Source organism: Dipodomys ordii, unplaced genomic scaffold (genome assembly GCF_000151885.1).
Source record: "Dipodomys ordii isolate 6190 unplaced genomic scaffold, Dord_2.0 Scaffold251, whole genome shotgun sequence".
In the NCBI taxonomy this organism is placed as follows: Eukaryota; Metazoa; Chordata; class Mammalia; order Rodentia; family Heteromyidae; genus Dipodomys; species Dipodomys ordii.
In genome coordinates this window covers 215,411-231,389 of record NW_012267467.1, presented here as the reverse complement: position 1 = coordinate 231,389, position 15,979 = coordinate 215,411, and the positions used below count along the sequence as shown (strand labels likewise).

Genomic DNA, 15,979 nt, shown 5'->3' with positions numbered 1-15,979 from the left:
GGGGCCGCGGGGTGCTGGGGCGCCGCCGCCGAGGTTGGCGACCTTGGAGAAAAGCGCCGTCACGGCAGGGCCCGCGTGCTTTTTTTTCTCTTTGTAGGAGGCTATTCCATTTTTTAAACTCTTTCATTGTTTCTTATGTAGAAGAGTTTGGCCTAAAAAGCTGAAATAACATGTTAAAGTATCTTATTATTGTACTTGATTTATTATTGTGTCCATTTTTGTTACACATTGTACAGCATATATATAGCGCAGCATATATATAGCGCAGTATATATATGTGTATATATATATGTATATATGTGTGTGTGTGTGTGTGTATATACATATCATGCAGTATATTTATTGTGAAGTGCAAGTTCAGATTTGTTCTGTTTTCCTGGTGAAGTGAACCTTTACTTACTGTATCTAGTGACTTTCAGTACTTTTTTTCTGGTAAAAAATAGCTGTAGTACTTTTATCTTGTTTAATTGTTTGCCTGTGTATCTCTTCCTGCCTTTACTTTCATCCTTTTTTATGTTTTTATTTTAAAGCTTTTTCTTTCTAGTAAGATATAATTGGAATCTTCCTCGGTTTGAGAATCCTTGTGTGTGTGTTTGGGAGTGTACACATCCGGAGGCTTGAACTCAGGGCCTTCATGCTGTCCCTTAGCTTTTTTGATCAAGGCTGACTCTACCACTTGAACCACAGCTCCACTTCAGGCTTTTTGGTAGTTAATTACAAGTAAAAATTTCATGGACTTTTTTTTTTTTGGGTCGGGTCGTGGCGCCTGAACTCTGGGCCTGGGCGCTGTCCCTCAGCTCTTCAGCTCAAGGCTAGCGCTCCACCACTTGAGCCACAGCACCACTTCTGGCTTTTTTCTTTTTGCTTATGTGGTGCTGAGGAATCAAACCCAGGGCCTCATGCATGCAAGGCAAGCGCTCTACCACTGAGCCACCTTCCCAGCTCTCCTTCCAACTCTTGATGGGGTTTATTATCATATCTTTTACAAGCAAGACTTATGGCTGGTATCTTTCTTGAATTTTTTATGTTTTAAGATGTTGCTATAATGTGTTAATGAAATTCATCTTCGTATAATATTCTTAAGCAATTCATTTTTCCCTGAAGAAATGTTCTGGCCTTTAAATGTTGTGGAGTTTGCTTTTCAGTTGTCTGATCAAAAAGAGGAGAAAAAATCTGTTTTACACAGTTCAGTTAATGACATTTCTAATGCTTGCCAAATTTTAGGTGGTAACGATGAGAGAATACACAAATACACCTCACAAAGTAGAAGTTGTGATTTGCATGTATTCTTTGGAAGGGATTGGCAAATGATGGTTCACAGGCCATACCTGGCCTGGCCTATGTTTTTGTTTGATCTGCAAGCTAAGAATGAGCATTTATAACCTATTTGATGACAAGCATCAATTACCATCTTTGAATCCTAGTTAAGTGAAATGTTATTCCCTCTAAAAAAACTCAGTTCACAGGATTTGGTGGCTTATACCTGTAATTGTAGCTACTCAGAAGATCAAAGCCAGCCTAGGGCAGAGAAGTCCAGTCTGTAAGACTCTTATCCCCAATTAACTATGAAAACTCCAGAAGTGGAGTTGTGACTTAAGTGGTGGAACACTAACTAGCCTTGAGTGAGAAAGAGCGACAGTGCCCAGGCCCTGAATTCAAGCCCCAAGACTAGCGCACACACACACACACACACACACACACACACACACAATAATCTATCTTAGTAGGCTTTTTTTTTATAAACTCTCTACTCAGTTATTATCAAATAATTTCATCAATAAAACATTTGTAACTTTTTTCTTCTCTGAGTACCTAAGTAAAAATTTCAATTTTGCCTTTAAAAAATGTGTGCTGCAAGAGGTTTTATCTTTGTTGCTGTTGTTTTTAATGTAGTTATGATGTACTGTGTGATTTTTTTGTTTCTTTTGTATGTTCTTCCCCCATTGATATAATCCCTGTTTTCACTAAATTTGATTCTGGTGCCCTGCATCTTGTATATACATTTTTCTAATCTGGGGAAGAAAAGGGAAATAACAAAATGCTGAAACAAGGATACAGGTTGACCCATTGTAACAACTAGATGTACAAGACACTATGTTGCAAACAAACTTTACAGCTTGTCCAGGGGAGTGAGAAGTTGGGGAGGTAAGAAGGAAAGGGATAGTAGGGGAAAAACAAAGGAGTGGGTAACAGTGTTCAATAAGAAATGTACTCATTTACCTGTAACTCCTTTGTACAGTATCTTTACAATAAATATATATATTAAAAATCATCACTAAAAAAAAATGTGTGCTGGTACCAGGAGTTGAACTTGGGTCCTTGCACTATCACTCAGCTTTCTTGCTCAGGGCTGGTGCTGTACCACTTAAGCCATACCTCCAGTCCAGTATTTTGCTGGTTGAGTGGATATGGAGTCTCTTGGACTCTTCAGCCTGAGCTGACTTTGAACCAGAATTCCTCAGGTTTCAGACTTCTGAGTAGCTAGTGTTCAGTTTGAGGAAGAAATCTTAAATTTTTGTGTATCTGTCCTGGAGCTTGAACTCAGGGCCTAGGTACTGTCCTTGAGCTTCTTTTGCTCAAGGTTAGTGCTTTACCACTTGAGGCACAACTCTACTTCCTCCACCACCACTACTACTATTTCCTCCTCTTCTTCCCCCTCCTCCTCCTCCTCTTCCTCTTCTCTTTCTCCTCCTCCGCCTCCCTTCTTCCTTCTTCTTTCTGCTTCTGCTTCTTTCTCCTCTTCTTCTTCCTCTTTTTTGTTGTTAGCAGTTTATTGGAGATGAGATTCCTACAAACTTCCCTAGCTTTAAACTGTAACCCTCAGATTTCAGTCTCCCAAGTATCTAGGATTATATACATGAGCCCACCTGCACCTGGCCTTAGACTTTTTTTATAATTTTTATTGTGGAAGTTAACATGAACCAAGATTGTATTTACATAAATGTGTCAGTATAAGAAGGAAAACATTACCTTAGGGGAGAAGGTAACATACAGAATACCCTGCAAAGGGTAACTAGCTTAGTGATTAGTCTGGAAATCATTTTGTATACAAAAAATGCTTGTGGTTGGGAGCTGGGAAGGTGGCTCAGTGGTAGAGTGTTTGCCTTGCATACCTGAGGCCCTGGGTTCAATTCCTCAGCACCACATAAGCAAAAAAGCCAGAAGTGGCGCTGTGGCTCAAATGGTAGAGCGCTAGCCTTGAGCTGAAGAGCTGAGGGACAGCGCCCAGGCCCAGAGTTCAAGCCCCATGACCGGACCCAAAAAAAAAAATGCTTGTGGTAATTGGGATGTTATGTAAAGTCTTGTAAGAAGTTGGGAATTATGTATGCAGATTTGAATACTAGTTTTCATAGCTGTCAAATTGTTTTGTATTAAAGTAGATAATGTGAATATATTTTTATAGCAACTCCTTATATAAAAGTTGGAGACATTTGTACTCATTGCTTTGACAGCTGGAAGTCAAGAGATGAACAGGAAAGAAAACCACGGAAATTCAAGGTAAAAATAAGCTATAATGACATGAAGGATGGGGCCTGGCAGAAGTGACAGATTGCTGCCTAGCAAGCTTGAGGCCCCGATTTCACACTCCAGTGCTGTCAATAAAATAGAATAAAGTAAAAAAAAAATGAAGTTTTCTCCTAAAGTAAGACTTCAACAATATAAACCATTAAGTGAAACATCTCACATGTAATGTGATGGTTGATTGAAGTTTAGATGATCAATGGATGGTTCTGGAGTTTATAAATGTTTCTTCAGAAATTTTGTTCCTGACAAGATAGGCAGATTAGCCTTGTCTGTGCTAAAGAGAGGGGGAGAGAGGAGAAAGGAGGTTATAGGTAGGAGAAGGGTGGAAGGTGCCAACTATAGACAGAAAATGACACCACAACTGATGGAGAGAAGGCTGCATCCTTTAGTTCCTTTCCATACCCTGGGGCACTTGCCACCATCTCAGTCCACAGAGACGCACCACCAACATGATCAGCCAGAGGATGGAGAGAAATCAATACCTCACCACTCAGCCCTGGCCCTGACAGGATGAGTGAGTATGTAACTGTGGGTGTGAGTCGTCAGGCGCGCCCCCAGCAGTCTCCCCCTGTCAGCACAATACCGGGTGATTAAAGGGAAGGAATGAGGCAGGGCCCACGGGCAGGAGGACAAAATCACTCCTTGTGGGGAGGAGGTGGGCTGGGAAGGGTTAGTTGAGTAAGGAATGATAGAGGATGAGCAGAGTTAAATGGTACAAGTAAATGCCAGTGGGAATGTCTATTGGATATACAAATAGATAAAAAGATGGGAAGATATATGAGTCAAAGATACCGTAGTATCAGAATAGCACAGCAGCAGGAAAAGAATCCATACAGTAACTGTAACTGAAGATAGAATGTTCAGCCAAGTGGGCTATAACTGTTCTAACTCATTTGAAACAGAAGTTGACAAACTGAAAGAGAAGTGGACAAATCTACTTTTATAATGGAAAATTTTCATAAATTACTCTCATCAGTTAATCACTCTGAATCACAAAAATTAGAATATAGAAGATACGAACAACCAAATTAACAAGATTGTTTTAAAGTAGACAGAGCTTTTTACCCAACAACTACAAGATATATATTTTCGATTAACATGGAAACTTGAGTGTGCAAATACACAAATTTTTAACAAAATTTCTAAACATCACTATGATTAGTATAGACCATATATTCTTTAATTACATTAGAAATCAGTAAAAGTGATCAACTAGAAAACCTTCACTATATTTAGAAATGAAACAGTATTTTGAAAATACTTCTAAGTAAATCATTAAAATATAATACAGGAAAAAATTAGGAAAAAATACCTTAGAACTGAAAATATTAGACACAAGAATAAATGCTGACGGGCACCAATGGCTCATACCTATAATCCTAGCTACTCAGAAGGCTGAGATCTGAGGATTGAGATTCAAAGCCAGCCTGGGCAGGAAAGTCTATGAGGCTCTTCTCTCCAATAAACCACCAGAAACCCAAAAGTGGCACTGGGGCTCAAGTGGTAGAGCGCTAGCCTTGAGCTGAAGAGCTGAGGGACAGTGCCCAGGCCTAGAGTTCAAATCCCATGACTGACCAAAAAAAAAAAAGAATAAATGCTTAAACTACTATACAACTATTGTGTATTATTGAAAATTGTATGATTTAGCTAATTCATTGTTTAGAGAGAAATGTATAACAATCTAAACCTACATTAAAAAGGAAGAAAATAAGAATTAATGAGCTAACAATCCAAAAGTCTAAACTTGGTGATACACCTGTAAGTTCAGCTCTACAGGAGGCAGGGACAGGAGGATTGCATCCAAAACTGGCTCTAGGGAAAAAGAGACTCTGTATCAGAAACATAACTCTGCTGGTCATGGCAGTCAAAGTGAGATTGGGAGGTCTGCAGAGTGAAGTCAGCCTGCACAAAAAAGTCTGCTTGGTATGTGCTTGTTACCCCAGCTACAGAAGTAAGACCCTATATAAAAAATAACGAATATAGCCTGTAATCCTAGTTAGGAGGCTGAGATCTGAGGATTTCTGTCCAGTGCTAGCCAAGGCAGGAAAGTCTGTGAGACTGTAATCTTTAGTTAGCCACCAAAAAACTAGAAGTGGAGTTGTGGCCCAAGTGGTAAAGCACTAGCTTTGAGTGGAAAGGCTAAGGGACAGACACCTAGGCCCTGAGTGTAAACCCCAGTATTGGCACCAGAAACAAGGCTGTGGATTGGCTCAAGTGGTATAGCACCTACCTACCTACCTAGCTCAAGGCCCAGTACTATCATCAACCAACCAACTTTATCTATAGAAGAATAAAAAAAAGACATTAGGAAGAGAACTGAACAGAATAGACTTTAATAAAGGGAGAAGATAATACCAGAAATTAACAAAATAGAAATTAAAGATGAAATAGAGATCATTAAAAGCAACGGCAGTAAAACCAATTGTTGACAATATCAAGAATAAAGTCCAGAAGTAACATTACACATCATTCACAGTGTTCATCATTCACAGTGCAGTTCTGTTCATTGGCACCATAACCAATAATATTTGGAAAAGGAAGAATAATACAAATGGACCTGTGACTAAAAGGATTTATAACTATTTAATGACAATAAAGTTGAAAATTTGTACAAGCTATAAAAATTTTTAAACTATAGTCAAAATGGACTTAAGAAACAAGGTGAAGGGGCTGGGAAGGTGGCTCAGTGGTAGAGTGCTCGCCTTGCATGCATGAGGCCCTGGGTTCGATTCCTCAGCACCACATAAGCAAAAAGAAAAAAGCCGGAAGTGGCGCTGTGGCTCAAGTGGTAGAGTGCTAGCCTTGAGCTGAAGAGCTGAGGGACAGCACCCAGGCCCATAGTTCAGGCCCCACGACCGGACCCCCGCCCCCCCCCAAAAAAAGAAACAAGGTGAAGAAAAAGGGGCTACTCTCTGTTAATAAACGAGTTTTCTACTTGCAAAAAAAAAAAAGAAGAAACAAGGTGAATCACTGAAGTTACTGAAGTAGTAGCCGTGATCACTCCTACCAAGGCTCAGCCTATGTACATACATCCGCATGCATACCATGCATAGTTGCAAAGTTTAACATTCTACAAATTGATCATGGTTTACATTGTATTACAAAGTACAGGATATTTCATCTTGATTTATGGTGTTAATTGTATCATTTATCAAACTTAAAAATCTATTTCAATTACAAATGCAAAATAATGGATAATATGCTAACATCTTACATTTTATTGGTGTGATTATTCATTTTCCTAGAATTTTTTCTTTGCCAAAAAATTTTTTCTTTGTCATCTTAGACAATTGAAATATAAAGAACAGAAATACAAAAATGTGCTACGAAAGAATCAGTCATCCCATGTATCAGTAAAAGAAATGCAGAAATATGAAATATTCTCTGCACTCTTGAAAGAAGAGAGAACAGAAGAAATTTATCCAGACTACCGTTCAGGCATGTTAACTTATATTTTCTCTTATGGAAATGGAAAATGGGTTTTCTTAGCATTAAATGAGAGCAAGTGAAGTAGATTAAAAAACTATGTAGAGCCTACTTTCAAAATGTGAAGTTTGATATTTAATTCCACAACTCAATAGTAGTTAGCAATGTCTCCAAATACAAAGCTTGCTTGTTAAATGAACACAATCTAAATACTAATAGGAAGATGATAAAAACGTGGATACCACTAACATTACAAGAATGTAATATCTCTCTGCCAGTTTACATTTTGTATTGCCTATGTATTGTCTCATACATACCGTTTTTTACGGAGGTTGGCATGTTCTCAAGTGCCCAGGGCTTTCTGACTGTGTGACACCCTTTCGTGCCCTGAGTATTTCTCCACATATCTCCATTTAAAAAAAAGTATTCCTTTGTTCTTGCTCAAATTCTATTTCCAGTAATTTCATTAAAAAAACAAAACCAAACCAGAGCTTCCTTTTATAAGCCTTGCCCCGTCTGTAGAACTGATCTTGAGGAGGGCTGGGCCCCTTGTGCTTTATGGTAAATATACTCTGCCACACCCTTACAACAGGAGCCATCTGGTCTTCTCTCAGATCTTCCTTTGTGGTCTTTTAAGCACACAAGCCTGCTACCTGTGTGACTGAAACAAAGCCAAACCACCAGAAACACCTGGAGGCCTGTTTTCCTTCCGGCAGTACTATCACCAGAATTCCCAACATTCAGTTTGTGACTCCTCACCTCTAATTCAGTCTTCATCTGGCTCTGCTTCCTTTGCTCTACTGATTGGACTTTTCTGTGTTCATGAGCTCTTTACTCACAGCCAAATCCTTATAGAAGTGATAAATTTACAAAAAATAATCTTTATTTTACTGTGTCATTTTAATCTTTGACCACTCACTTTTATCTCCCTTGACTCTTGAAGAACACTGTTGAACAAGTCATCTTGCTTGCCTATTTTCTATCTTTTCTTTCTAGCCTCTTCCATGAGTGGCCCACTACCATTTTAAAATTTGTTTTCTCTGTTTTTAAGGTCTGTCAGAAATAACATCCCTTTTCCCCTGGAAACAAGAGTAGACCTTGACTACCTCAGACAGTTTATTTCCTTTTGTAGTATGTATGAAATACACACATCAAACAACATTTAGCCCATTTTTTTCCTTTGCCTTCAGCCTCTGCTTGAAGATTGGTTTGGAGACTATTTGAATCTGATCCTTTAGTTAGTTTCCTCAGGAAAGAGAGAAGATACATTTAAGACTGGGTAGCAGTGCAAGGACTTGCTTCGTTAAGGAATAATTTAAGGAATTTCTTATTGTACTTCGAAGATAGAAATCGCAGAAAGATTTTTCATCTTTTTAAATCTTTAATATGAAATTTTGTGTTCATTTATTTTGTCTTATACTGAGATGGAGCGGCTAGAAGAATACCAAGTCTACATATATTATGTGTGTGTATATGTATATAAAGATGGCATAATAAGCTCACCACTAACTTTTAAAAGGGATGGGGAAAGAAGTTAAAGGAATATAATAGAGGGAGTAGACTTGTTCAAAGTATGTGCTCCACCCAATGGAATCATCACAATGAAGGCCCCTTGTACTATGGATGTATGCTAATAAAAGTAGTTTTCAAAAGACGGTTCCTAGGTCCCTGGATCACTTAACCTAATGAATAGTGGTACCGTGTACGAGTCAGGACTTGTGGGGTCTGAGGGAGAAGCCAGGAGTTCAGTTGTTGATATGCTGAGTTAGGAATATCTTGATCTATCTCAAGGGGGAAGAATATCTGTTGAGCATATTTTTTGGAGCTCAGAGATGTCAGGACTGAAGTGGACGGTATATTTGGGAGTAATTGGTGGGTAAAAGATTGGACCATAGCCATGGTGAAGTTAAGGGGATTGTATAAAATGAAACTAAAGCAATTGTAGTCCTGAGTCAGAGAAAGAAGGCAGTTGCAATGGACATGGGATTGGTTAGAACAGGCTCAAAGAGGGAGATGAAGAAGAGAATGAGTGTGGTGTCATACAAAAGGAAATACTCTGTCAGAAAGGAAAAGTTTATCAATAATCACACTGATATCTCAGGGAAAATCAGGACTGTAATAAGTCCATTGAATTTACTGACATCAGATGTCACTTGGGTGCCGTTCTGGTAGAATTTCAAGACTGCAGTAGATTAAGAAATGGATAGTTCAGTTAACATAATTTTTTCCAAGTCTTTCCATTTCCTAACAAATGGGGCAATGTCATTCTTTCTGATGGAGGCATAGATTTCCATTAGCTAGATAGATAGATATATGGATCAAGAAAAAGTGGTATATATATATATATATATATATATATATAGCTCAAGGCCCAGTACTATCATCAACCAACCAACCTTATCTATCTATCTATCTATCTATACCACTTTTTCTTGATCCATATATCTATACCACTTGATATATATATATACCATATATATATATACCACTTTTTCTTGATATATATATATATATATATATATACCACTTGATACACACACACACACACACACACACACACACACATACACAACCACTTTTTCTTGATCTACTCATTTACTGAGGGGCATCTGGGTTGGTTCCATATCTTAGCTATGGTGAATAATACTGCGATAAACATGGTTGTGCTGGTAGCCTTGGTATGACCTTGTTTGTGATCACTTGGGTAAATGTCCAAAAGTGGGATTGCTGGGTCATAGGGGAGCTCTATGTGGAGTCTTTTGAGGATCCTCCATACTGATTTCCAAAGTGGTTGAACAAGTCTACGCTCCCACCAACAATGCAGAAGGGTTCCCTTTTGGCCACATCCCCTCCAGCATCTTCTTGTTACTAGATTTCTTGATTATAGCCATTCTAACTGAGGTGAGGTGGAATCTCAATATTGTCTTAATTTGCATTTCTTTTATGGCTAGAGAAGTTGAGCGTTGAGCGTTTCTTCATGTGTCTATTGGCCATTCTTATTTCCTCTTCAAAAAAGTCTCTCTTTAAGTCTTTAGCAGTTTAAGTCTTGGGTAGTTGTTTCTTTGAGGATTTGTTGTTGGGGGTTTAATTTTTTGACTTCTAAGAAACATAGGTCCCATGGTTTCCCTTTGTTGCAGTGACTAGTACAGGTCTAGGACAAGCAGAGAAGGTCAAAGGCTATGTATAGATGACCATACAAGATGATGTTAAGCAAAATGTATCCCAAGACAAGGACACAAGTAGTTTTTTCTTTCTTGCTATTTTTTTAATGTACTTTAATGCACTATTTGATTCTTTTGTAAGTTCTTTCCCCACAGTATAACCTGTTTTCACTGTATTTGATTCCGGTGTTCTGCATCTTGTATATATATTTTTGTAATTTGGGGAGAGGAAGGGTTATAGCAGAATGCTTAAATGGGGATGCAGTTTGCCCCATTGTGCCGATGAGATGTACAGGACGAACTTCACAATGTCGGTGTGGGGGGAGAGAGGATTTGGGGAGGTGGGGAGGGAAGGATGGTAGGGAATCAAAACAAAGGAGGAGGTAACAACGCTTGATAGGAAACATACTCATTACCCTACGCATGTAACTGTAACCCCTCGGTACAGTATTTTTACAATAATATATATATATATATATATATATATATATAAATAGTACTAAAGAAAGAATAGTGACCCTTATGGCCCATCTATGAATAAAGGCAACATATAAATAAAGTGATCATTGGAGGGAGCTATGGTCACAGAATGAACTTTAAGTAGGAGCTGATATGCAAAAGAATAAAGAGTAGTTACTAATACACACATGAAGAGATGGGATCAAACAAAACCTGGAAAGGATTGGTTTCTGGTTGGGAGGCACAGTTCGAACATTGAGTGCAAATGTGGGTTGCTTGGTTTGTTTGGGAATAGCAGGTTGAAGGAATTCTCATCAAATGCTCTTATGATTCCCGGGAAGTAGACACTGAGATCAGTGAAGGGAAGACTGGAAGATATAACATTTCAAAGATTTGGAATTGCCAGTGAGAGAGTTGAAGAGCAAGTTAATCAGACAAAAAGGAGAGCGGTTTGTGTCCAGGGTCTATTTGTGGTCAGTTAAGTGAATTTGGACAGTTATGAATCTTCTCAGGGGGCTATGAGACAGTGGTATAAAAAGCATAGCCAGCTGGGTTTGCCCAAGGCTTGTTTTTTGCCATACAGATCAAAAGAAAGAGGAAGTTTCGGATATTAGCAAGGGTGTGCAGAAAGACAACATAGTCTGAACTGGACAGGAGAAAAGAGGGAGTGCATAGGAGAGTGACAAGAAGGGCTGGGGCAGAGGGGCCCTCCCGGGAGAGCCAAGACGGCCCAAAGGCCGAAGGGTAAGTGACGCCACACACTGAGACGGATATCATCCACACGGATCTAGCTGGATGTTGTTGAGTGTGTTTCTTGAAGGCAGTCTGGCAAAATAATAAAACTGACGTTGTAGATAGGGTATATCGTTGCTTGATTTGATTGGCTGAGATAGAGATAGAAGAATAGCTGCAAAAGGAGGAGGGATGTGTGTCTCAGAGATCTGAAGTCAGAAAAACTGGAGGTATTCAAATGCTGGAAGATGTGGAGAAAGTAGCTGTCCCCTGCGCCCACGTTGCAGTAGAGCTGAGTGACCAAGCAAGCAAGGTGAACTGATGATGTTGTAAAAAGTCTTGAGCTTCAGGGGCTGGGAAGGTGGTTCAGTGGTAGAGCACTTGCCTTGCATGCATGAGGCTCTGGGTTTGATTCCTCAGCACCACATAAGCAAAAAGAAAAAAAGCCAGAAGTGGTGCTGTGGCTCAAGTGGTAGAGTGCTGGCCTTGAGCTGAAGAGCTGAGGGACAGCGCCCAGGCCGAGTTCAGGCCCCACGACCAGATTCCCCCCCCCAAAAAAAGTCATGAGCTTCAAAGTAGGGTGTCATTTTTCTTCCAAAGAGAGCAAATTATAATATTGGGGAAGTGGTAAATTAGAAGCAAGGAGGAAATGAGCTAACTTTCCAATCTGGTGTGAATGGTCTGTGGGATTTAATAACCTAGTTACTCCCTAAGTGTGGCTTCACCCCACTTCCTTGTTGCACAGACAGGGCAGGTAAGGCAGGCAGATGATTAACTCATAAGGCAAAAAGAACTGTGGGTGTTAAGCTTTTCTCCTAGCATGGAACCTGGGGGCTTCGACTAGAGTCTCTCCTTAGTGCATTGTTGTTTTAGTGCCTTAAATAAAGACTGAGTCACTTGGTGTGTCCAACAACTGAGGTATTATTTATAGCACACACTACTTATTCCATTAATAATGGCTATATTTTCAGATTACCCTCAAGGAAATATAATTCAACAACATATAATTGCTCCAGAACCAATTTCCCATGAGAAGAAAGAGAAATCGAAGAGGGAAGAGGAACAAATTCATGTTTGTCCAGGAGACAGGAAAGGCCGACACTTTTTATATAATAGAACAGGTATGTCATACTGTGCTAAACCAGTAGTTTAGAAAACTACACATTTTTGCATTTTCTGTAGTAATGTGTTTATATTGGATACTGATTTTAGCGGGGAAGAGCAATCTTACTGAATGTTTTATGTTCAATTGCTTAAGCAATTGTTACCGTTTTTGTACAGTTTTAAAGAGTTTATTTAGTAAAGAGAAAGTAAAGGCGACTCAGAAGAATGAGCAGTGGGACCTAGAAACCAGTTGTCCCATTTGTTAATCCTTAAATTATTTTTGAAAATTAAAATATCATTAATTAGAAAATTTATAGACTGTTCAGCAATTCGGTTTTTAAAATAATGATAATGTCAAGAGGTTCTGGTTTGTTTTAGAAGTTTTATGTAAGAGCAATTGTATAGTTCTGTTCTATGCTTGCAGTAAAGCTTGATGGTCATTTCTTTTTGCTATGCTGGGAATGGAACCCAAGGCTTTACATACACTAGACAGAGACTCCACCACTCAGCTGCACCTCTACACCTTGATTTTCTGAGACTACATCTTCTTGTTTAGCTCATGGTGACCTTGCGGTCTGTGTACACAGTGGAATGCAAAGAATAAAAATCCTGTCACTGTGGCAACATGGATAGACAGGGCTGGAGACAATCACATGAAGTGAACGTAGCCAGGTGCGGAGGGATGAGTGCCACATGTCCTCCTCCTTCAGTGGAAGCGAAGGGTTCAGAGGGTAGAGCGGTCCTTAGAGACTAGGGGGAGTCATTATGTTAGCTTGCATATGTTAATTTTTTTTCTTTAGGTAGAAATGTTGTATATTATCCTTGAGTGATATGGTATTTACATTTACATTTATATTGAACTTAAAATTTTTTTGACACCAGAACCACAGGATGATGAGGTGACAAGATTTCTTACTCAGCTAAGAGAAAAGCTTGGATGGCCAACTGTATTATGGAACCAGAGTCTGAAATATAATTGTCCTGGGGTTTTGGTTCAGAATGATCTAAAGGTATTCTATTTTATTCAGTTTTGGGCTATAAAGATGACTTTGAAACTATCTTAATGAACTATCTATTTAAATCATTTCAGCTGTTACATCAATATAAGATGTAACGTTAATATTAAGGTACAGCAATTATTTCACGGAAAATGCTTTTAAAATTATTTCTCATGGCCGGGTACTGGTGGCTTAACACCTGTAATCCTAGCTACTAAGGAGGCTGAGATCTCAGGGTCGTGGTTCAAAGCCAGCTGGGCAGGAAAGTCTGTGAGACTTATCTCCAATAAACAGCCAGAAAACTGGAAGTGGTGCTGTGGCTCAAGAGGTAGAGTGTTCGTTTGCCTTAAGCTGAAGAGCTGAGGGACAGCGCCCAGGCCCAGAGTTCAGGCCCCACAACTAAAAAAAATATTTCTCATGATTTTATTTGACTAATTTAACAATAAAAAATAAAATAAACAATGAAAATGGATAAGGCATATATATGTAGTTATACATATATACACATTTTAAGACTATAATATTTGTGTCTGTTTCCTCTGAAATCTCTCTCTAGCTGACTGTGTCTCCAGGGTACCCTTTGACTCAAATTAAAAATCTACTTTTTTGTTTTTGCATATCATTTTTTTTGTGTGTGTGAAGCAAGTAAAGGAACTCATGCCTATAGTCCTAGCACTCAGGAAACTGAAATCTGGAGGATCAAAGTTTGAAGCCAGCCTGCAGAAAAGTTGATGAGATTTCATTTCCAATTAACTAGCAAAAAGCCAGACTGGAGGAATAGGTCAAGTGGTAGAACACCAGCCATGAACAGGCAAGATGAGCAAGAACATGAGTCACTGAGTTCAAACCCCAGAGTCAGAAAGAAAAAGAGAAAAAGGGGGGGGGAATCAAAGGAGGTAATCTCAGAAACCAGTTAGAAATGCGTGTTCTCATTGGCATCCTCGACCCACTGAATCCAAAACTCTGAAAGTGGGTAGCTAGCTATCTATTTTATTGAGCTCTCAGATGATTTTGATGCACAGTTAAGAACCACTGCATCAAACAAGGGATCAGAAAATTTTTCTAAAAGGGATCAGATGAAGCCAGGCGCCAGTGGCTCACACCTGTAATCCTAGCTACTCAGGAGGCTGAGATCTGAGGATTGCAGTTCAAAGCCAGCCAGGGCAGGAAAGTCCGTGAAACTCTTATCTCCAATAAACCACCAGAAAATGGGAAATGGTGCTGTGGCTCAAGTGGTAGAGCGCTGACCTTGAGCTGAAGAGCTGAGGGGCAGCGCCCAGGCCCAGAGGTCAAGCTCCAGGACCAGCAAAAAAAAAAAAAAGGCTTCATGTAGAATGGCCAGTTTCTCAAAACACCAAGTAAATGACAGAGAAATTATATTTTATTGCAGAAGCTTTGAACAGGATTTTAGAGTCAGACTTGGATTCAATTCAGTTATTTGCCACATCTTGAACCTGTTACCTTTCTCAAATTCCCTAATGTAAGAAAATATGATTCCATATCTGTATAACGAGATTAAAAATATCACATTTTAATTCCTTAAAATTTAAGAGATAAAAGTTAAGATATTAAAGTCATTGCTATTAGTCTACATAATATATTATTGAATATATTATTACTTACTAAACATTTATTAACAATAATAGGAATTATTACTAAAATACTAAAGTACCATGTTGATCAAAATAAGTGATAGATTTTGTGTGCCTGGAAGGTTTCTGGCAGACTAAATTCTCTGGAAGATGGCACATGTGCCATCAAGCTCCTTGGGTTGGGAAGCAGGTGTTAGTAGGTACATGGGCCTTTTTTTAATGTTTTATCACTATGTTGTGTTAAGGAATGAAAATTAAATATATTAAATCTTTCATAAGATTAATCTTGTTAAAATTTAGACTCAATGTGAGGTTAGTTATGCCTATTTTTAATCCATATTTCCATATTAAAATAGTTTCAATTCAATAGGTAATAAGTTCAAACATTTTTATTAGACAATTTAACCACATTAAGTTTTTTTTTCTATTAGGCACCTTTGAAAGATGATTGTGTATTTGTGTATTGCCTTCCCGGACTTAGTAATAAAGGCTTTTGCAATCCGTATGATCTTCGGATAGTCTCTGCCCATACAGCTAGGAAATGCAAAGAATTTTGGACTGTCTCTGCTTCATTTATTTCAAAGGTAGTATATAATGAATGTCCTCAAGTTTCATACTTATGGCAGAAAAATATCCTGTTTAAGCAGTTGTATTAGTGTATACCTACAGTCACAGCACTCAGGCTGGGGCAGGAGGGTCAAGGGTTTGAGGCCATCCTGGGCTCCACAGTGAGACCTTGTCTCAAATGAATATCTAATTTAGAATTTAATTGCAGAAATTTATCTTTGTGCTTTGGAGAAACCTGATTATTTTTTTTCTGCTTTTTTTTTGTAAAGATACTATACAGAGGGTTACAGTTACATGAGTGAGGTAATGAGTACACTTCTTCTTGAACATTGTTAGCCCCTCCATTGTTTTCCCCCTACCATCCCCTCCCTCCCTCCCCTCCCCGAAGTTCTTTTTTTTTTTATTGTGATTAAGT

General features: G+C 38.8%; 1 protein-coding gene across 1 annotated transcript in view; it reads left to right on the top strand.

The window, feature by feature from the left end:
- Positions 1–2,941: 2,941 nt before the first annotated feature.
- The window catches only part of Dnah14 (dynein, axonemal, heavy chain 14), a gene marked incomplete at its 3' end in the record, with an annotated part of 224,776 nt that continues 211,738 nt past the window's right edge, over positions 2,942–15,979 (top strand). The window contains 7 exon segments of the mRNA XM_013036175.1: positions 2,942–2,983; positions 3,422–3,498; positions 5,226–5,283; positions 6,822–6,937; positions 12,273–12,424; positions 13,290–13,417; positions 15,429–15,584. Of these exon segments, the coding sequence (XP_012891629.1) occupies positions 2,942–2,983; positions 3,422–3,498; positions 5,226–5,283; positions 6,822–6,937; positions 12,273–12,424; positions 13,290–13,417; positions 15,429–15,584 (729 nt within the window).